This window comes from Spea bombifrons, chromosome 2, assembly GCF_027358695.1.
Source record: "Spea bombifrons isolate aSpeBom1 chromosome 2, aSpeBom1.2.pri, whole genome shotgun sequence".
In the NCBI taxonomy this organism is placed as follows: domain Eukaryota; kingdom Metazoa; phylum Chordata; class Amphibia; order Anura; family Pelobatidae; genus Spea; species Spea bombifrons.
Window position 1 is genome coordinate 56731002 of NC_071088.1, and position 23341 is coordinate 56754342.

General features: G+C 41.5%; 1 protein-coding gene across 2 annotated transcripts in view; it reads left to right on the forward strand.

Annotated features, from left to right (window-relative positions):
* Positions 1 to 241: 241 nt before the first annotated feature.
* Positions 242 to 23341, forward strand: part of GNAI3 (G protein subunit alpha i3) — a 30114-nt gene continuing 7014 nt past the window's right edge. Inside the window, exons 1-9 of one of the 2 annotated variants that reach the window (XR_008346173.1) lie at positions 242 to 504; positions 15653 to 15695; positions 16279 to 16420; positions 16612 to 16769; positions 18277 to 18405; positions 18538 to 18667; positions 19051 to 19204; positions 19363 to 19632; positions 19983 to 20075. Coding sequence is in view for 1 of the 2 variants with exons in the window: in XM_053454313.1 (XP_053310288.1) it covers positions 387 to 504; positions 15653 to 15695; positions 16279 to 16420; positions 16612 to 16769; positions 18277 to 18405; positions 18538 to 18667; positions 19051 to 19204; positions 19363 to 19553 (1065 nt within the window). In the remaining variant the exon portion in view is untranslated. Of the gene's footprint in view, positions 505 to 15652; positions 15696 to 16278; positions 16421 to 16611; positions 16770 to 18276; positions 18406 to 18537; positions 18668 to 19050; positions 19205 to 19362; positions 19633 to 19982; positions 20076 to 23341 lie in introns of those variants that run through there. The other variant, XM_053454313.1, reaches the window with a different exon arrangement.

Sequence of the window (23341 nt, forward strand, 5' to 3'; positions counted from 1 at the left end):
CGCAGATTATGTCTCACATATTCTTATGCATTTTAGTTGTTGATCCTTATTCGAATAGAGCTTTCAAAATGAACATTTAGTGGCCGAAAATGGGTTAGCTCAGTTTATTTACTAACCAACAATATGGCCGACACGCATCACCATTTTGCCGACACTTTCGGAGTGTGTTACTGCGGTGCATGCGCACTGTGTTGGCTGTGGGCACTTTCTCAGCTATCTGCCTACCGCCTCCTCTGTTCGCACAAGCGTTGAGCGGTAGTGACGCTGAGTAGCGGCTGCCTGGAGAGGAAAAGGGGCGAGGCGGCGGGGAAAGGAGAGGTCCGGTAACTTGTTGAGACCTAGAGCAAAGCGGGCTGGGAGAGGGGTAGACGAGTCCCGGCTCCGCCATGGGCTGTACACTTAGTGCCGAGGACAAAGCGGCGGCAGAGAGGAGTAAAATGATCGATCGGAATCTGCGGGAAGATGGAGAGAAAGCCTCTAAAGAGGTGAAACTGCTGTTGCTCGGTGAGAAAGTGGGGGTATAAAGGGGAGGGGGGACGACAAATAGGAGTTGTGACATTTACATTGAGGAAGGGATGGTTAATAAACTCCTCAAGTGCAGTTTTCAGCTTTCAACTAAAGAATCATTCATCAGAGAGTAACACGTCCACTTATCAGAAAAAGAGGAAAGGCTGACTAAGTTTAATTTTACAACAGCAATGTGCTGATTTACCGTACTTTATTTAACTGAATAATACTTTTTTTCTTGGTAGCCTATGGGATAAGGAGACTAAATTAATTTACCAAATTACTATTTACCAAATATCAAAGCATCTGTTAAAATTAATTAAGGTAAACTCAATTTTCAATGAATTTGTCCTGCATCTTTCCAAACCTGAGTCACAGGTATCCCACTAGCTCCTAAAACTTCTGTTATTGTTTTAGTGTCAGTGATGTTTGCAGCTTGACTTTGTTACTGTTGACATCAAGAAAAGGGCTTGAAGGAATAACCCAGCCATAATATACACTTTAATGCATATAATAGCTGTGTAGTTCATTTTGCAAAATGCATGAATGCCACATCTATTTGCCCCTTTGTGAACCCCCCAGAAGTGAAGTATTTACCCTGCGGCACTCCCATAGGCCTGACCCACTGCATTTCCCCAGCCGCCTACCTCAATGGCCGCTGATATGATGTCCTATCCCGGTGCTCTGTGACCTTTTACAGTGATGTATGGGGGCTGGTTAAGATATCTCCCTTTGTAAGTGGCCAATTCAGCAGCAATGATGAGACTGCCAACCCCGGGACCCTAAATAACTAATTGGTCCTCACCCCCCGCTTTCCACATAAGTGTAGTATTCCTGGGATAAAGAGCTCTTACCTGAGCAAGAATTTCCAGATGTTGTCCTCCTCTGTGGTTTGATGATTTTTGCCACTACTTAGCCGCTTGAAGTAGCCAATCAGTGGCAGGAAATGAAAACTATTGAAATTAGTAGATTTTTACCAATGCCATGAGTCATGCCGGAGCTAGTTGGAGGTAAGTGCAGAAAAAAGCTTGGGTAAGGGTGCCAAGGGGGACGCCGCAAAAATGTAAAGGGACCATGTGTCTATAATACGCATTGAAACGGTGTCTGGAGTTTCTCATTATTATGCATTCTTTAGTATGGCTGTCAGGGATGGTAAACTGTCCTGTTAAAGTGCATACTTACACTAGAATCAGCATTAGTTTCTCCTTTTGTATGACTGATATTTTAGTTTTCTGGCTACACTAGTGTTTTGCTAGTTCCGTGGTCTAATCATGTATCTGTCATTACCAGCGTAAACAAACCTTACTGGATTCAGCCTAGACATACCTTACTATTGACTTGAGTGATGGAATAGACAGGTCATTTTTTTTCCCCCATTCTGTATGACATCTATCTGCAATGTTTCTATGTGAAATGCTTTGCAGAGCCATGTGCTTGCTTGTAGGCTAGTTAGTTTGTTCAGTAGTCTTGGGCAATGTCTTGTAAAAATGCGCTTAATGTTTGGTGTGAAATTGAACATCCTACTGTTCATCCAGTCCATCCCCACATTGGTACTGTCCAAGCATCTTCACCCAAAACTGCAATGTAACAAATCCTCATGTAAGTATTCTGGTGATGTATTCTGGTGATGCATTATAAATCATGCACTCATCCTATACACTTTAATTTTTTTGTGTGGTCCCCCTTGCAAATCCATGGAGGGATTCTACAGAATAACCCCTCCATGCTTTTGCTGCTGCTGCTTTGGATTCATATTATTGACAGTGTCAATACAGTGGTGGCAACTAATTTCCTTTTTGGATCAAGTGGATAATCCCTCATTGAATTATTTTATTTTCTCTTTGTATGAGTAGGGTGCAGTATTAAGTTTTATTTAAAACGGGAAGTGTCTAGTGAGAAACAGGAAGGAAGTATTGCTTTAAAATGCCGTGTTAAGTTACAGCAACACAATGTTTTCTAATTGTCCAATCAGCTGCTGGTGTTCCTGATTTTAAGAGAGCGTCAGATTGTTATTACCACACACTTATTTAATAGGAAGTTGTATTGTATTCAATTCTAACTAAGTATATTGCAAGTACTTTAATATACATACTTTGCCTGGAAGAAAAAAACATCACTAGCAAGAAAGAACTCCCTTTGAAATCAGTAGGAGCGACTTCTGGAGGCATCTCAATATCATGGAAAAAAAATTTATTTGAATCAGATTTATTTTTCTCATTTAGATACATAATAGTTCAAAGGTTATTCAGTACGCAGTAGAGCTTAGTTATGTATTTTTTTTTTATTTTTTTTTAAATATTTAGTTTAACCCCTTCAGGACCGGGTCTTCAGGATAAGAGCGGTTTTTGTGCTTTTGCTATGACTTTATTCAACAAGTAGGGGTTTCTTTTGAAATAATAAATATATATATATATATATATATATATATATATATATATATATATATATATATAATTTTCACCTATAAAAACTATATATAACCAGTGCAAATGGGAAAAAAAAATCCAAAAGTGTATTTAGGTATTGGTCCTGTTTTTGGAAACCGCACATATGCCTATAATTTACGTTTATTTTGGCACATCACTGTTTCTAAACAAGATCACTTGTAAGTCACAAGTTTAGGCCACTGATATTGATCAGGGAGACCGATCAATAATCAGTGACTTAAAATGTCACTGACAAGTGATCAGTTGATAATTATGTGCCGTATTTGCTCGATTATAAGACGACCCCCCCCCCAAAATCTGAATATTAATTTAGGAAAAAAAGCCTGAATATAAGATGACCCTATAGGAAAAAATGCCAGTAAGTGTTAATTCATGTAAACTATTTTTTTTAATAAAAGCTATGATTGAGAAAAATATTTTGTTTTTAATTCCTTTTATTTTCCAACCTGCCCCCCAGTTATGCACATCTGCCCCCAGGCTTGTCACTCTGCCCTGTGATATGCCTTTTAACCCTCTAAATGCCACTGTGCCCCATGATATGCCTTTTGACCCCTATGTGCAACTCTGCCTCCAGAAATGCCTTATACCTCTATATGCCACTCTGGCATTTAGGGGGTTAAAAGGCATATTATGGGTCAGAGTGGCATTTCAGGAGGCAGAGTGGCGTATAGAGGGTTAAAAGGCATTTCTGGAGCCAGAGTGGCATTAAGGGGGTTAAAAGGCATTTCATAGAGCACTCTGCCTTATGCCCCCCATTTAACCCCCCCCCCCCCAAAAAAAACAACCCAAAAAATTACCGGTGCCTCTGACTCCTGGTGTGTTGTCCGGGCAGCGTGTAGACATCTACGCAATTCGCATAGGAAACTTCCGCTGCAGACGGAAGGAGGTGTGGTTAGCAGCGGGGGTTGTCTGCGTCCATCGCGCAGACCTTCCCGGCTGTCAGAGAATTCCCTGCACCGGTGCGGGGAACTCTGATCTCTGACAGCCGCGGAAGGTCTGCGCGATGGACGCAGACAACCCCCGCTGGTAACCGCACCTCCTTCCGGCTGCGGCGGAAGTTGTCTACACGCTGCGGCCCTGGCTACACACCGGGGACTCAGAAGCACTGGTAAGTTGGGGGTGGGGGGGTTTGGGGAGGGGAGACAGGAGGATCCAGGTCCCCTGCAGCGTTGCGGGGGATCTGGATCTTAGTCTCATAATCAGACCTATTTGAGGTCTGATTATAAGACGAGGGGTATTTTTCAGAGCATTTGCTCTGAAAAAAACCTTGTCTTATAATCGAGCAAATACGGTATTTTTTTCATTAACAATTTGTGTGGGGGGGTTTCATTACCCTAGATGACCCCTCTCTCTTTCTAGGGTAGAGTCATCCAGGGGCTGCCATAATGATTAGATCACTCCTATTGGCCAGGAGTGATCTGATCATCAGCAGCACTCTTTTTTTTTTTTTTTTCACTCCACAATTACGCTTAACAGGGAAACCGGGCAGCAGGGGGGGTGGGGGGAAAGAACCCTTTCTCCCTGTCCCTGCAGCTGCCACCAGTACGAGGCTTTGAAGGGGTTAACGCTGGAGTGATCAGGCAGCAGGGGAATGTTGTGGCAGGTCCCCACACTTCGTGGGAGTGATCAAAGTATCGGGGTGGCTGTGCTGGTAGGCCAAGACATCTTTTTTTTTGTTTTGTTTTTGGATGACGTACCTGGTTGGTCATGGTGCTGCTTGTACCATGTCAACATGGCGTACCAGGTACGTCTTGAGTTGTGAAGGCGATAACCACTTCAGTTAATAAGCATTGACATTTAAGCAAATACAAGAATAGGAATGCTATATAATGTTATTGTTTTAGTTAAATAAAATGATTTATGTAGTCCTCCAAATGTGAGTGATTAACCTGTTAACCTAAAATCTTCTATCTAAAATCTTCATCTGCTTGCAAATATCAAAGATTATGCCTACCAGCAAGAATTTGAAAATCTTGAGTTAAATCGAGTCTTACTGACTAGTAATTTAAATTGAGATTTAAATCAAATCTACCCTGACCAAAAGTGTAGAAAGGATTATGCTCAATGTCACTTAGGATTCATTAAAAAGTAGCATATAAGGTAACACTCGGCTATCAGTGTAGTTTCATGATAACCTTATATCTATTTAAATGGTTATAGAAGTAGACTGTGTAGCAGTGGTTATCTTTATGACTTGTTCTTTAAATCCTTGCATTATCTGTCAGAAATAAGGATATGTGAGATTGGGTGCAGTCCTCTCTACTTTGTTACCTTATTACTGGTTTCAGTATCTTTTAAATACAAACTTTAAACCAAATGTATGCCCTTTAATACCAGTCTGTGGTAATTAAAGTTCTGGCCTCCAGCATCTTCTGAATTCTGTGATACACATACACATTCTATATTAGGTCTGAATTTACAGCTTATGGTATATGCCACAGCCAAACACCCGGATACATTTTTCAATGTTGAACTTGGAGATCAATGTTGACATTTGGTGATCCTGTGCCCATGCCCTATTTGGTTCATCTTTGAGCCTGGCCAGTTCAATGTGCCCAATAAAACCCATATATTTTTGAAAATTAGACACCACAGGGTGTTTAAAATGGTGGTATTTTAACTTTTTCCACGCACATTTTTTACCACCAGCCTTTATCAAAGCTTGAAGTAGAATTTTTTGTGTGTATTGTTCCCACACGTAATTTAGGTGTAAATTTACAGCTCCTGATATTTGTCACACAACACCCCAATATGTGTTCAGCAACATATCCTGAGTATAGTGATACCCCTCTATCCATTGGTTTGTTGTTTGGGGGCTGAAAGGCCACGTTTGGGACGTGTGGAAATTTGACATGTGGTCATCCTAAACGTAGACACCCCATGGGCATTTAACCTGCCAGTATTTTAACTCTTTCCTTGCGGGAATAGTTTGAAGCGCTAATTTTTCAGAGACCCTCTTGGAAAATGTTTTTTAAAGGACGCGCACCATCTTGCGAGTGGCAAAAGCTCTCGCAATGTCGGTTGTGACTGTTCTCTGTCCCGGGGTGGGTGTTCGGTGTTGCTGAATGCCTTGCGGTCACACCATTAACGTTTAGGAGGCGAAGTTTAAAACGGGCGTCCGCTGCCATACAGTGTGTCAGGGTCCTACCTCACTCCCCCGTCGACGGCACAGGTTTCCACCCGATGGTGGGGTCGCAGGACGCCCGGGACTTCGTCCGCGTACCACGCGGCTCCGTTGTACGCGACCGCAAGCCACGTGGTCGCGGCTTACTACGGCCTTCGACAGGCCGCATCCCCGGACTCCGTTGCGGCGAATACCGCACGGGAGAAACGCCACACGTGGAGGGATGGCGGGGAGGCGTGGTCAGCGCCTCCAATAATGATTTACTCCTGGTCAGGGGCGGAACGAGTAGTGATTGACAGTCACTACTCCATTGTACATACCGAGGAGGGGAGGGGTCTCTGTTATTGTTGGGGAGGAGCTGACTTCTAGAGGGCTATTTAAACCCACAACTTCTAAGCCTCATTACTTGATTGTTCAAGTCTCTACCTACCTGTTTTGCTGATACCCGTGCTGCACTTGTATGCTGATACCCCTTTATTGGATTTACTGGACTTTTGACCTCGGCTTGTTTATGGACTTTGATATACCTCTCCTACCCTTGATCTCGGCTTGTTTAATGGACTTTGCTATACTTCACCTGCCCTTGACCTCAGGATTGCTACACGGTACAGTTTATGCCTTTTCCTATCCTGTGGAATAAACTTGCTGATATTCCTGATATTGCCTGTTTGCCTCTATTGCACATCTGGTGTCTCACTGCGCTACGCTCCAAACCCCGCATACCCTACACAGTGTATGGCGGCCGTTGATGCCCCGGGGAGGTGCCAGACATCGCTCCTGATGCCGATCTTGGTGTTGCAGAATGCCTCGACATCGAGGCATTAAAGCAGCATCATTTGAGTGAAGAAAGCGAACATATATCGCGTTCTACACCAGTTTAAAGTCATGATGTTCCTGTCACGTCAATCGTCGTCAAGGGCTTAATACGGTGAATGTTACCGCTCCGTAGACAAGGCCCCTGCTGCAGGTTTTTGTTGCTGAATGCTTTTTCCGTGATGTGCCTGGCACGTCAGTTGCCATCAAGGGCTAAAATGAGGTAGAGGATTAGACCATATAATTTAAAGCAGAACTGTCACTCCTCCAAAATCTGTTGTTGTTTAGTACCCTAGGCTGAAAGATGTGTTAGAAACTCACTTTAACCCCTTAATGACAATTGACAGACCGTCATAACTTCAAACGGGTGCAGAAAGCGATCTACGTTCGCTTCTGCACCCAAACGGTGTTGCTGTAATGCCTCGACTTTGAGGCATTTAGCAACACTGCGATTGGCATCAGGGGTCATGTTTGGTCCCTCCCTGGGGCGTCAACATCCACCATAAAACACACATAAGTGAGTTTAAAAGAGTTCTCAGGAGTGTCTCTCCAGACCCTCCTGAGAATATGGCTCCACTTGCAGGTTGAATACAGGTACTGCATTCAACCATACAAGTCAATGGAGCCCAGCTTTCTAATCACAATGTGATTAGTAAAATATAAAAAAAAAAAAATTATAATAGTTTAAAAAAAAATCCAGTAAAATTTTAAAATTTATTTCCCACTGATGTCACCATCAGGGGAACCTTCAAGTTCCAAAAAAATGTAAAAAAAACCCCTTTAGTTTAAAACAAATCTCCCATGGAAAGAGTTCAAATACTGGCATATTAAATGCCGAAGTCTACTTTTAAAAAAATGTATGATTTTATGGGGTAAATTGAACTGGCCGGGTTCAACAATGTCCCAATTAACACAGGGGGAAGGATGGCCACACATCTAATTTCCAATTAGAAATATGCACACGTTCCAAATGTGTCCTTTTTAGTTCCCAAAAACCCGACAAACCCATGCATGTGGGCTATCACTGTACTCAGGAGATGCTGAACATATATTGGGGTGTTTTATGACATATACCATAACCTGTTAATTCATACATGAAGTAAAATGCGTGTGAAAAAAAAACGCAAAAACATGACTACCACAAAGTTTGACAAAGACTGGTGGTAGAATTAGTGCATGGAAAGAGTTAAAATACTAGCATTTGAAATACCCTGGGGTGTTTAGTCTTCAAAGATACCTGAAATAGCACATGGGGGAAGAATTAACAGATTTGGAAAAAATGGTTTTGAAATAGCAAAACGCTACCCGTATTTATTGCCCCATAACGTGCAGAAAAAAGCAAAAAAATATAAAAACATTGGGTATTTCTAAACTCAAGACGAATAGTAGAATCTATTTAGCAGGTTTGTAAAAGATTTTTTTAAGTAAAAGTTAGAAAAAGTAATTTTTTACAGCAGGGGTTGTCTGCGTCCATCGCGCAGACCTTCCCCGGCTGTCAGAGATCGCACCGGTGCAGGGAATTCTCTCTGACAGTCGGAGGGTGTATGCGTGATGGATGCAGACAACCCCCGCTGCTAACCGCACCTCCTTCCGGCTGCAGCGGAAGTTGTCTACGCGAATCGCGTAGACGTCTACCTGCTGCCCGGACAACACACCGGGAGTCAGAAGCACCGGTAAGTTTGGGGGGGTGGTGTTAAATGGGGGGCATAAGGCATTTCTGTAGGCAGTGTGCTCTATGAAATGCTTTTTAACCGCCTTAATGCCACTCTGCCTCCAGAAATGCCTTTTAACCCTCTATACGCCACTCTGCCTCCTGAAATGCCTTATACCACCCTATATGCCACTCTGCCCCATAATATGCCTTTTAACCCCCTAAATGCCAGAGTGGCATATAAGGGTATAAGGCATTTCTGGAAGCAGAGTGGCACATAGGGGGTCAGAATGCATATCATGGGGCACAGCGGCATATAGAGGGTTAAAAGGCATATCATGGGGCACAGTGGCATATAGGGGGTATAAGGCATTTCTAGGGCAGAGTGGCAAGCCTGGGGGCAGGTTGGAAAATAAAAGGAAATAAAAACAAAATATTTATTTCAATCATAACTTTTATTAAAAAAAAAATAGTTTACATAGTTTACATGAATTAACATTTACTGGTAAAACTTTTTTCCTATAGGGTCGTCTTATACAGGTTTTTTCTTTTTTTTCCCTAAATTAATATTCAGATTTGGGGGGGTCATCTTATAATCAGGGTCGTCTTATAATCGAGCATATACGGTATGTACCAAATTCCTTACTAGGCAGTTTGAAGGCCTACAGTTTGATCTTGTCTTTATTATGCATTTTGTCTTTCCTCCGTGGTCCAAAATGTCTTGCCACAAATTAGTGCCACTGATTGACAGCTTAAGCAGCCAAAGTACTTCCAGTGAAATCAACAGAAGTATGTACCTGTCACTGAAACAGACAACATGAAAATTGAAAGGGACCACGCAGCTAATCATGTGCATATGGGAGGCAACAGTCAAATTAGATATATCTACCAGTTTTTACAATGTACCCATGCTTGAAGGAGAGCTGTCACCTTCACTGCTTTCATCATAGATGAGTTAGTTTATGAAAGCTGCATGTTTTTTGAGATTTATTTTAAAATAAGGGACATTTATTACATATACTCTATGGGAAAACGAGCTAGACCATCTCATCCAACATCAATGCCTGACCTCACAAATTATATATTGGATGAATTGGCACAGAAATTCAGACAAAACCCCTCCAAAATCTTGTGGAAAGCCTTCCCAGAAGCGTGGAAGCTGTTATAGCTACAAAAGAGGGGGGACCAACTTCATATTAATGTCTGTATTTAGAATGTGTTTTCATAAAAGTCCCTGTGGGTGTAATGGTCAGGTGTACCAATACTTTTGTCCATATAGTGTATATGAGATTTACAGATATGACTACGAGTGTAAGGTGAGGATATTACAAAGAATATACATTACACATTTCAACGCTCTCCAAAGCTGTTTTGTCTTATGAATTGGTGTTTGTTGAATTACTATTATTTATTGTTGCCCTCCATTCCATGTACATGTGTAGTACTCTCTCTGTGCTCATGCAATTTGTACTTGACATTATGATAGTAATGCTACTCGCTGTGGCTGTTCCAATAGATATTATTGTCACGGTTTTGGAACAATAGCACAGCTGCACAGGGGACATATTCCTTATCCTTCCATGCACTGACTTGTGACAACAGGCGATGGGGGTGGTTGTCGGTCACTGTATTTTTCTGGGAACCCTTGTTCTGACAACCCTGCATTATATATGTTAGTATTGAAGTGAAGGCTCCACAAGCACAATCTGTGTTTGGGGGGAAATTTGAACACAATATGATCGCATTTGTTTTTGTATTCATCAAAATCCCATAAACTCTATGATTTTGGGAAAACGTGACAGATCTCTAGATGCCATATTCAGTTTTAAAGGGTTCAAGCTTTGCTGTGCACGTAACACTAAGTTTTTGATATTTAAGGCTACCGTGTAAAGGGGTTTCAACAAGCTGGCATAGAGATAAAAACTACAGATGTGGTCACTGTGTGTTGTGCTGTGCAATTCTCTACATTATGTCACAGAATGCTATACACAAAATTACGTGAACAGCATTCTGGGATTGAACAGAGGGCTAGGTGAGCACGCATGTGTTTGCAGCACCCAGGCAGTCATATTGAAATGCACAAGCATTATTGAAGTGTAACTCAATATATGTACAACCCCTTAAGGACCATGGCAACTTCACAGTAGGGAACCAGAACAGCCCATGGTTTTACTGTGTCTTTCTTCAACCGTAATTTCCCTCTTTCTCAATCTACACACTAAAATTATGTAGGGCTTTCTACATATTCATGCATTCAGAGGAATAAATTCACTTTTCTCCACAGGTTTTCTTATATGTAAATGGTACTTTGTTAGTGACAATAGAGAAGCTTGTCCTGATTTTGAAACCACCCTATATGCGCCTTTCATCCGTTTAACCCTATTAAAGCTACTTTACTAACATTAGGCCCATATGGACACTTCTGTGCAGCAAACAATATTGATTCAGATTAATTTTTCATTTTTGGCGTACTAGTACTAAGGTGCTTAGGCCAAATCCTGCAAAACAGCCCCAGACCATTACTCCCCCTCCACTAAACTTTACAGTAGGCTAGGGGTCAACCAATTTGGTTTGAATCTAGTAGCCAGCTAAAAATGTAGGAGCTAGATTAAATGTTATATGGACGTTCTACACAAAGTCCATAACACTGATACCCTCACTAAGCCCAATTATGAAGGCCTCTATAGCATCATTTGTATTCCGCGTTGCTCATATTAAAGGTTCATGTACATGAACATATAACTGTACATATATACACAGAAACGTGTAAAAGGGTTCTGGGATCCATTACGAAGGATTTCCTTCTCTCACTCCCTGCAGCCAGGCTCTTTCATCCTGGACTGGCCGGTGAATCTCTTCCACCCTTCATAACCCCCTTCAGATTAACCACTTAAACAGATTTATGCCATTACCCTTGGTTGTCTGAAGCATAATCTCATACCTCCACACTATAAACTGTCAGGTGGGGAGTGTAATGATCCCACTGTGGCTACCGGGCCTTTAACGATGACTACACATCTAGCAGCAGTGCAGCCCAAGAACAGGATAGTTGTGTCAGCCCCCCTTGGCACCGTTTACCTTTTTGATGTTGTAGAGGTGAGTGAGCGTCCTGATCTTTGAGGATAGTGAGCTTTTTGGCCAGGTTTTGCTGACTGGGCTGCAGCACGGAACATGACGTGCTGGCTCACTTAGTCACCAGGAAATGATTTCCAGTTGCCTATGCATCACAGTAGCTACTGTTCTCCTGACATCAACTAGACCTCTCAGGCTACAAGAGAACATGTTTCCATTGCTTCAGTGTCCAGTCGCAGGTTGCGTGACGCTGCCAATGCACAGTGCTTGTGCTAACATTACTTCCAGAGGTAATTTCTCTGTAGTGAATGATACTGCAGAGGATGTGATTTTTTTTTTTTTTTTTTTTTTTTTTAATGTTCTACATGCGTCAGCACTCTGCAGCCCCACCCTGTGAGTGTGCGGGGTCTACCACTTTGTGGCTGTTTGTTACTCTTCCGCTTCACAAAAATATTATTCACAATAACAGCATTTACTAGGGATGCACCAATATATTTGTGGCCGAAATCTATCGTCCAAAAAGAGCCTTATCGACAAAATGCTCAAAATAATCGTCTGAAGGGGCTGGGCTGCTTACTTGGGTGCGAGCAGCGTCTCTTGTACTTGCCAGGAAAAGCAGGAAGTCAGTGGAGTCATGTGAATGCACATCACATGACTCTGCCTTTTTCCCCTGGGGCGTGGCCAGAGAAGTTGCTCGTACAGCCGGGATCCTGCAGAAGTTTACCGGTGAGAGATCTGCAGTTCAGTTTTTTTTCAAGGTTGGGGGGTCATTTTTGGTTTCGGCCAAGTGAATCCTGAAATTTTGGTTTCGGTCCCGGATTTTCATTTCGGTGCATCCTTAACATTTACGGTAGAGCCAGTGGTGGGATTCAGCTGGTTCTTGCTGGTTTGAGCGAACCGTTTCCTAACCCCTTAACGACAATTGACGTGCCAGGACCGTCATGACTTTAAACGGGTGAAGAAAGCGATCTACATTCGTTTTCTGCACCCAAACGGTGTTGCTGTAATGCCTCGACCTCGAGGCATTCAGCAACGCCACGATCGGCACCAGGGGCCATGTCTGGCCACTCCCCGGGGCGTCAACATCCGCCATACATTGTATGGCGGTGGATGCCCGTTTTAAAAGCGTTTAGGAGGCGATCAACGATCACCTCCTAAACTTAAATGGTTTACCTCCGGAGAGCGGTCACAGCCGCCGCTGCAAGTGATCTTCGCCATCCGCAAGATGGCGGCCGCCCGGTAAAAAAATCGCCTCCTAAACGCTTTTAAAACGGGCGTCCGCCGCCATACAATGTATGCCGGTTGTTGACGCCCTGGGGAGGGGCCAGACATGGCCCCTGGTGCCGATCGTGGCGTTGCTGAATGCCTCGAGGTCGAGGCATTACAGCAACGCCGTTTGGGTGCAGAAAGGGAACGTAGATCGCTTTCTGCACCCGTTTAAAGATGGCACGTCATTTGTCATAATCGACTTGTTTTTCCGTGCCTTGCCAGAACCGGCAATTGTCATTAAGGGGTTAAATGCCCATGGGGTGTCTACTTTAAAAAAAAAAATGTATGCTTTTATGGGGTAAATTGAATTGGCCGAGTTCAACAATGTCCCAATTAACACGGGGGGAAGGATGGCCACACATCTAATTTCCAATTAGAAAAATGCACACGTCCCAAATGTGGCCTTTTAGTTCCCCCAAAAAATGACAAGCGGCATATACCAGGAGCTATAAATTCATACATGGTATAATGTCAGCATGCAAAGAGTTAAAATACCAGCATTTAAAATACCCTGGGGTGTGTAGTTTTCAAAAATATATGGTTTTATTGGGCACACTGAAATGGCCCGGCTCAAAGATGACCCAAATAGGGCATGGGCAGTGGATCCCCAAATGCCAAAGTTTAACATTGAAAAATGCGGATACCCCAAATGTGGCCCTTTTTACCCCCAAACAGCCAAGCAAACTCATTCATGTGAGGTATCGCTGTACTCAGGAGATGTTGCTGAACACATATTGGGCTGTTTTATGACAGTGACATATACCAGAACCTTTTAATTCGTAAAGTAAAAAAATGACTACCACAAAGTTTGACAAAGCCTGGTGGTAGTTATGGTGCATGGAAAGAGTTAAAATACTAGCATTTGAAATACCCTGCGGTGTCTAGTTTTCAAAAATATATGATTTGATGGGGTAAATTGCATTGGTCGGCTTCAAAGATACCCGAAATGGCACATGGAGGGAAGAATTACCAGATTTGGAAAAAATGGCTTTGAAATAGCAAAACGCTACATGTACTTATTGCCCCATAACGTGTAGAAAAAAGCAAAAAAACATAAAAACATTGGGTATTTCTAAACTCAGGACAAATAGTAGAATCTATTTAGCAGGTTTTTTCATTACCTTTTATAGATGAGTAAAAGATTTTTCAACTAAAAGTTAGAAAAAGTCATTTTTTTCCTAAATCTTTCACCATATTTTATACTTTTTTAAACAAAACAATGTCATCTAAAGAAAGCCCTTCTTGTCCGGAAAAAAACAATATATAACTTGTGTGGGTTCAGTAAACAAGAGCAGCGCAGAAATGTTAAAACGGCCATTGTCGCGAAGGGTACAAAAAGTAAAATCAGCCTTTGTCACGAAGGGGTTAATTACCCTATTATAGGCTGCACTTACCCCCCACTTAAAGTGGGGGTATGGCCTGAAGTCGGGTTTTAGCGTAATTAGTGTCGCCCAATGCCCAGGACATGCAGTTCCGGGCGCCGGGCGGGTGTCTTTCTTTTTGATTTAGCAAACCGCAGGGGGAGGATCCAGATCCCCCACAGAGCTGGATCCTCCTCTCCGGCAGCCGTGGATGTCTTTGCGATGCAGACAACCCTGCTGCCAACACTTACTCCGGGGATTCTATGGAGGAGCACCAGCATGACATGACCTTCCGGTGCTCTACCATATAGTCCCCAGCGGCAGTGCAGGCAGCAGTGGAGGTTGTCTAAGCGCATTGTGCAGACTTCCACCAGCCGGCATAGAAACGCATGTGACGAGCAGAAGCACAGGTTGTCTACACGCATCGCGCAGACGTACGCCAGGGAGTCTGGGGGTGCATTGGTAAGTCGGGGGGGGCACCCCAAATATAAATTTTATACTTACTGTTAGATGAGTTGCTGTGTGAGCAGTGTGCACGCTATAACGAAAGGAGCGGGGCCAACCGACAATGAATCGGAAAGGTGCGGGGCCAATCGGCCGCACCCAGTTTTTAGACCCCAAAATTTTCAAAAAAAGGTGCGTCTTTCTGAAATCAGGACACCTGAATTGATAAACTTGGAGGGGATTTTCCATCAATTTACCTAGTTTTGTGAGGATTGAGGGAAATGAATAAAAAAATGAGGTGTGTTAGAAAATAATTTTCGCTAGTTTTTACTAAATTTCTCATGCTAGATTTTCAGCTAATCGTCTATCTATGGTATCAAAAGAAAGCTCTATCTCTCCTTGAAAAAACAATATATAGTTTACACTATTCGCAGGAAAAGAGAATAATCGCTGAACCGACATACCACAAAAATGGCAAAATTGCTGCGTGACTTAAGGTTCCAAAAACACCTGGGACTGAAGGGGTTAAACCAAAACAAAAACACTAACACCACACCAGAGATGAAAAAGCCAATAAATAAAATTGATACTTTACCTAGTTTATCTAGTATACGTAGCACTCTTCTAGCTCTTAGCACAAAACAAATCTTCAAATGAGAAAAAAGGAGAGGTTCTGAGCATTGCCAACACTGTTTGTTGGACTGTCAAAGGTTCCTATCATACTGCAAATTTGCATATTATAGTGTACAATACAGTTTGTGTGTCTCTTCTTAATATTTATCATTTATATAGGTGAAGCCCTAGGTGTAGAATGCAATGCCTAGAGCAACTTGGCAAGCTGGAAGTTATTGATCCCCGTTTTGGATGTTAAAGTTCAGAATCCATACATTTCTGGGGAATGGTGACCTGTAAATGAAATGGTTGTTGAATTTGGGGATGACTTTCAATCTGATTTTTTTTCCAGGTGCGGGAGAATCAGGAAAAAGCACAATTGTGAAACAGATGAAGTAAGTAGTCTTTACTGTGTTCATCAAGCAGTCCGTTGTGAATGGTTGTTTTGTGATTAAAATGTTCATTCTCTTTCGTTTACAATACTGACCCTTAGTACTTAAAGAAAGGCAATTGCAGGAAGGTATGATATTTCATATATAAAGTAATACGTAAGTCGACTGCTGGGTGGAATACTTAAAATTTACATTTACTTTTTTCTTAAACATTTGCTATCACAATGTACAGGTAGCTTTAACCTACCACAAGTGTTTAAGTTATCTTTTTGTGTGATGATGGGTTCTTAATGCAGTACAATGAACATTTTCCCTTTTTTTTTATTTTTTTTTTTTATTTTTTTTTTTGCACCATTTGCTGAACTTGACTTAAAAGTTGACTTGATAGGTCACGTAAACATTGTAAACCTCATAGAGATTCTATCAGATATGAAGACAAGTTCTCTGAGGTATTGGAGGCTTATGTCACTCTTTAATTAAGTTTTGACCCAGCAAAATACATAACACACTTCAAAATACACAAAATGTGCTGTCCCATTCTGGAGTGAATTGTTTAAAATAATAATTGGAATATCTTTGATTTTAGAATTATCCATGAAGATGGATACTCTGAAGAGGAGTGCAGGCAATACAAAGTGGTTGTGTACAGTAACACTATCCAGTCCATCATCGCTATCATCCGAGCAATGGGGAGGCTGAAAATTGATTTTGGGGACGTGGCCAGAGCTGTAAGTATTAATTATAGGGTGGTAACCTTCAATTCCCAGTGAAGGTATCTGCCAAACGGGAAGCATGGAAAGGGTACGAGAGTACAGGTCAGGGAAAGTAGTTATCCTGTTGAGGTCAATGACCACCGTTGTTCTCTGCTTTATGGAGGTAAAATAGACACAAATTGTATTCTTTCTTTCTTTCTTTCTAGGATGATGCTAGACAGCTCTTTGTGTTGGCAAGCAGTGCAGAAGAAGGTGTGATGTCTCCTGACCTTGCAGGTGTAATTTGGAGACTGTGGAAAGACAGTGGTGTGCAGGCCTGTTTCAGTCGGTCTCGTGAATACCAGCTAAATGACTCTGCTTCATAGTGAGTAAGAGTGATACAGTTTGTGCTAAAAGTAGTAACAGGAGATAATTTATCTGTGTTAGGGTAAAGGGTGCATCTAGATGCTTGGACATATCCTGAGTTCCGAATTGGTGTCAGAGTGACTGACCTCATGGTGTTGCTCAGCAGAAGAATTCCAATTGGCCAGAATACATAAACCCATTCAAGTATTGCCAACGCTAGTTGTCAATGGATGGTTTACAGTGATGTTCCTAGAGTGACTGTGTTCATCAACTGAGCTTTGAATCCGACTCCTAAAACCAAAGCACGATCTGAAATGCAAAATACTTTAGGGAAAATCTGTACCTTGGTGCAAGAAATTACTATATTTGCTCGATTATAAGACGGTTTGTCTTATAATCGAGGTTGTCTTCTAATCAGACCTCAAATAGGGCCAGACTGCTTACCGGTGCTTTGGTCGCACATTGTGCGAGCAGCGTCTCTTGTACCGGCCAGGAGAACAGAGCACGTCACGTGCCTCTGCTCCCCTCCTTCTTCCTCTAGGGGTGGGACAAGAGAAGTTGCAGAGGGAAGAAGCTGGGCCCCTGCAGACGTCTGCGAGTGAGAGATCTGCAGTTCAGGTAAGGGATGGGGGAGGGTTTATGAGCAAGTATGCGTTAAGGGAGTATTTAAATGTGTGTGTGTGATAGCATGGATGTGTAAGGAGGGGGGGCTGTAATCACAATCCTATCATGCCCAGGTTCCAGCATGTACTGGCTGCCTGGGCATGATAGGAGTGTGATTGCTGTTAGCAATCATATATGTATACATGCCTCCAGAAATGCCTTTTAACCCCCTATATGCCACTGTGCCCCATGGTATGCCTTTTAACCCCCTATATGCCAGAGTGGCATATAGGGGGGTATAAGGCATTTCTGGGGGCAGGTTGGCAAATAAAAGGAAATAAACACAAATTTTTTTTTTCTCAATCATAGCTTTTATTAAATATGAAAAAATAGTTTACATTAATATTTACTAGTAAACCTTTTTTCATATAGGGTAGTCTTATATTCAGGCTTTCAATATTCAGATTTTGGGGGGTCGTCTTATCGAGCTTTTTTTTTTTTTCTTCAACTGATATTTTATAAGATTGACCAACTGATGTGTGAATTCACCCAAAGTGAAGCAGGCTTAAACATTTTGAGCGGTCTTGAAAACTAATAAGAATAACATACTCTGAAAACCCTGGTCATTTCATATTTATTGCGCTGGAACTGACGGTGATAAAGATGGCACATGTAAAGAAAAATGTTCAGTCAAACACATCTATTGCAAGGAAAACAGCTGCCGGTGGGAACAGACAAAGGGGCAAATGCATAGAGGGGGATTGTGTATGATCCTGGAAATACAATCCTCACTGTCATTGAGCACATTGCTCAGTTTATGCTGTTGAATGGATTGTAGCCATAAATGTAATATTTGCCTATTATAACACCAAGTTAGAAATTGCTGACCAGATATCTAATATCTTAATGTCTCTTTTCTGCAGTTATCTAAATGACTTGGATAGGATTTCTCAGGCCAACTACATTCCAACCCAGCAGGATGTGCTCAGGACGCGTGTCAAAACAACAGGCATTGTGGAGACTCATTTTACCTTCAAGGACCTGTACTTTAAGTGAGCCACTGCATCAGCCCTTTAACATCTTTAACTGTGAGCTTAAGCCAGCACTTTAAATTATGGCTTCTGCGTATTGTCAGTTCTGTGCACCTTAACCTGAACATAAATATTGTATTGTTTACATCACAGAATGTTTGATGTTGGCGGTCAGAGGTCAGAAAGAAAGAAATGGATTCATTGCTTTGAAGGAGTTACTGCAATCATTTTCTGTGTGGCACTCAGTGACTATGACCTATTGCTTGCAGAGGATGAAGAAATGGTGAGAATGGTGGACATAATTTGAAAATTGTGTAATCCATTTTTTTTCTTTCAATTTTATTATCAGTAGTTGTCATGATCAAGTACCCTCAACAATGTATGTTCTGGTTAACACATATGGAACAATCAGGCCTGTTCTCATTAAACAGCCGCCAATGCCTTTGTGGCGAGAAGCCGTCTAATGTTCAATTTCTGCACAGCGATTGAACATTAAAAAGTTAGGAGCCCTGTCTAAAACTCTAGGAGAGATGGCTTCTTGGCATTTGTCAAACCCTGGTTTAACAGGAAATACTAATTAACAAACGAAGGATAAATTGTGTGGCATATATTGACTTTCACAGCAGCGCACAGTGCTTTAACTTTAATGTGTTACGTTCCCCTCAGAATCGAATGCATGAAAGCATGAAACTTTTTGACAGCATTTGCAACAACAAGTGGTTTATAGACACCTCAATCATACTCTTCCTCAATAAGAAGGACTTGTTTGAAGAGAAGATCCCTAGGAGTCCATTGACTATCTGCTACCCAGAATACTCAGGTATGTGACATTTGCTCAACTCTGCACAGGTGCACATATACCCAAATGTGTATATACCCATATATACCCAAAAGTAAAGCACACACAATGTGAAAATCTTAGTGTGTTTTCATCATTCACCTTGCTAACAAGGCAACTTTTTTTGTAACCGACTGCAGGATCTAACACCTATGAAGAGGCCGCTGCTTACATTCAATGTCAGTTTGAGGACCTCAATCGAAGGAAAGACACAAAAGAGATTTACACACATTTCACATGTGCCACAGACACAAAAAATGTGCAGTTTGTGTTTGATGCAGTGACAGATGTCATCATTAAGAGCAATCTCATGGAATGTGGACTGTACTAGGCTAGCGGTAAGACTGCATGCATAAAGGTTTCACTTGACAAAACTTAGCATGTTAAGAAGATAGATTTTATGAGATTAAGTCACAGAAAAGTAACAGTTTTAATTAGATGTTTACAGTTTCTTTGTTAAATGTCTTCAAAGGAACATTATAAAATGCTCCACCTACAAAGAACACATACTAAAGTAAGAAAATCCACTTACCTGCTGAAGATGCTGCAGCACAGTGCATTGCACTTTGCAACATATCTTGCTCCATTTTTAGCTTGAAACAGCCAGTCACTGTCAGGAAAGCACTCCCATTAATATTGGTGTGGGGCCTTTCTGCACATGTACATGGGGGGGGGGTCAGGAACTCTGCTTTGAGCTAGGACTGAAGATGGCTGACTGGAGCTAGAACTCACATGCATGCACACTATTGCATGCTTTCAGCTGAGCATACATCCTACAGTGCAGATTGCTTTGGGTTGAGAAAAAAAAGCAAATGCATAGAAGGGATTCCAATGCATCCAAATAAACCAAAAATTTAAAAAACATTTTTAACGACCTTTGACGGGCCAGACACATCACGCAAAAACGGTCATTTAACGAGCAATGGCGTGCTTGGCACGTCATGTCATTAAACAAGCTTAGAAAAACGATAGCTTTCTTCGCTTAAACAGTGTTGCTGTAACGCCTCAATGTCGAGGCATTCAGCAACACAGAGATTAGCATTAGGTGCCATGTCTGGCCCCTGCTTGGGGTGTCAACGTCCACCATACAGTGTATGATGGCGGACACCCGTTTTAAAAGTTTGAAGCGGTCAACGATCGGCTTCTAATCTTTAATGGTGTCGCTGAAATGCAGAACACCCACCCCAGGATCTGCTGGGGCCTTTCCGGAGAGTGGTCACAACCACCACTGTGAGATTTTGCCACTCACAAGATGGCACGTCCTTTTAAAAAAAAAAAAACAAAAAAAAAACATGACATGGAAAGAGTTAAAAAATAAATAAATAAAACATTTCAAATACCCAAAGGGTGTTTGTTACTGCAAATCTTGACAAAGGCTGGTGGTAAAATAAGTGCATGGAAAGGGTTAAAATACCACCATTTGAAATACCCTGGGGTGTGTCTAGTTTTTAAACATATATATGGTTTGATGGGGTAAATTGAATTGGCCAGCTTCAAATATGGCGCACCAGACGTTAACCCCTTAACGCCCATTGACGGGACACGTCAAGGAAAAACGGTCACTTAACGACCTATGACATGCCTGATGCTCACTTTCTTAGCTTAAACAGTGTTGCTGTAATGCCTCGATGTCGAGGCATTCAGCAACACCGAGATCGGTGGCGGCGGACACCCGTTTTAAACGTTTAGGAGGCGATCGATGATCACCTTGTATCTTCAATGGTGTTGCTGAAATGCCTCGATCACAAGGCATTCAGCGACACTCGCAAGATGGCGGCCGTCCTGTAAAAAATTAAAAAAATAAAGTTGGAAAGTTCACAAGAGGGTCTCCAGACCCTCTAGAGAACTCTGGCTCCACTTGCAGGTTGAGTACAGGTACTGCATTCAACCAAAAAAAAAAAGTCAAGGAACAAAATAAAATTTACAAATAAAGATAAAGTACAAGCATTTCAAATACGTAAGGGGTGTCTAATTAAAAAAAAAATATATGAATGGTCTGATGGGGTAAATTGGACTCGCCAAAATGGGGAAAGAAAAGCACACTTCCGAAATGTAGCTTTTTAACCCCCAAACCAGACAAACCCATGCATTAGTGGTATCTTTCTACTCGGGAGATGTTGCTGAACATACATTGGGGTGATAGTGATGTATACCTGGAGCTGGAAATTTATACCCGAAGTACAATTTGTGTAAAAAAAAAAAAAAAAAGAATTACTACCACAAACTTTGGCAAATGCTGGTGGTAGAATCCCATACATGGAAAGGGTTAAAATACTAGCATTTGAAAGTTTTCAAAAATATATCTGTTGATGGGGTAAATTGCATTGGGTGGCTTCAAAGATACCCGAAATAGCACATGGGGCAGAATGACCAGCTTTGGGGGAAAAAATGGTTTTAAAATAGCAAAACGCTACTTGTACTTATTGCCCAATAACTTGCAGAAAAAAAAAGCAAAAAAAAAAACATAAAAATATTGGGTATTTATAAACTCAGGACAAATAGCAGAATCTATTTACCAGGTTTTTTCACTAGCTTTTTTGGATGAGTAAAAGATTTTTCGGGTAAAAGTCAGAAAATTTGTTTTGTTTTTAAATGTTTCATCTTTTTTTTTATGGGAAATAAGATATGATCAAAAAATGGTATCTAAAGAAAGCCCTTCTTGTCCTAAAAAAAAACAAACAATATATAACTTGAGGAGAAAATTACCGTTAAACACAAGCTCGCGAAAAAAGCCTTGGTCACAAAGGGTACGAAAAATAAAAAAACGGCTTGGTCCATCTGTCTAGACAGATCTAGCAGGGCAGAAATTTCACAAAATGACTTGTGGCAGAGATATTGATTTGATTATATAGACTACAATAGAGAAATATTCCATCTTTTCGTGTCACAGGACATATACATAACCCGAAAATGCTGCCATATAAACCAGGAAAGATATGAATGCGAACAGGAGTTAAGGTTGTCGGCAAGGAGTAGAATTACTGGCTCAAGCTGCCATTTTATGTGTAGGAGGGATAACTTACGTTAATGGGTCCACAGTCTTTAGAGTCTTTTGTACTTTGGAAACGTGGCACTCCATACCAGAGCCCATAGTCTGTAGGAAGGAGGCTGGTACTCGGTCCCCTCAGGGAGCCCATGGCACGGAGGCTTCCGTGACAATCACATAGCAATTGCACTCGGATCTGCTTCCTGACATCTTCTGTCACTGCTTTTACAGCTATTTTAATTTGGGTTTATCATTTGAAGCGGGAGTTTCAACTCACTGAATTCATTATATATGAAAAGTAAACATCTTTGGCAAGTTTATCCTGCAAGAGTCGCTGAGCTCGCCAGGCCTACTGTTCTGAGATGACTTTTAAAAAACTTATTGATTCAGCTAGGTTCAGGCCTTCTTGCAGGAGTAAGCAATGTGTAGTGATGTAATTGTGCTACAACCACAACTCACCTGCATATTCCCGCTATAGTTAATAACCCTTATAGAAAATACTATCAGAAAAACATTGGGTAATATGACTTTTACTGAAAACAGGAGGCAAATATTTTGTCTCACATGACATTAGTCTCTCAACCTGGTGGTTTTACCAGTTTTACTAATCTCTACTTGAACAATAGACTAGACAATGAGCCGTTCTTAATACACATACAAATGGCAACAAGAGGGTGAATGTACAAAATATTACAACCCCTCTAAATCAATGTAAAATAGCAGTCCAAATAATCTTTATAAAACGAGGGTCCAGCATCCGTTAAGCAAAACGAGTGGTGTATCACCGTGGAGGGAAAAAAACTTTCTACCACAGTAATACTTGCTATTAAGAGAACTTCACTTTGCCCATATTCATTTTAAGTAAAAGAACTTTACCAAGTATGTAAGCTGTTACAAATTGTACACCGTTTCAGCCATTAAGTAAACAAAGCAACATATTTCCACTTACCAGCCAGCAAACTCTAAATGCAAAACTGCCCGAATACTGATTTAGCTGACAGTTTACTTCGGATGCTACTATTTCCCTGCATTATGAGTTTAAAAGGATTTTTTTTTTGTATGTGCATTTACGTAAGACGCATGGATTCTCTTCACACTTGTGCATTTAGGTTGACAAGCAAGACTGCTGAAGC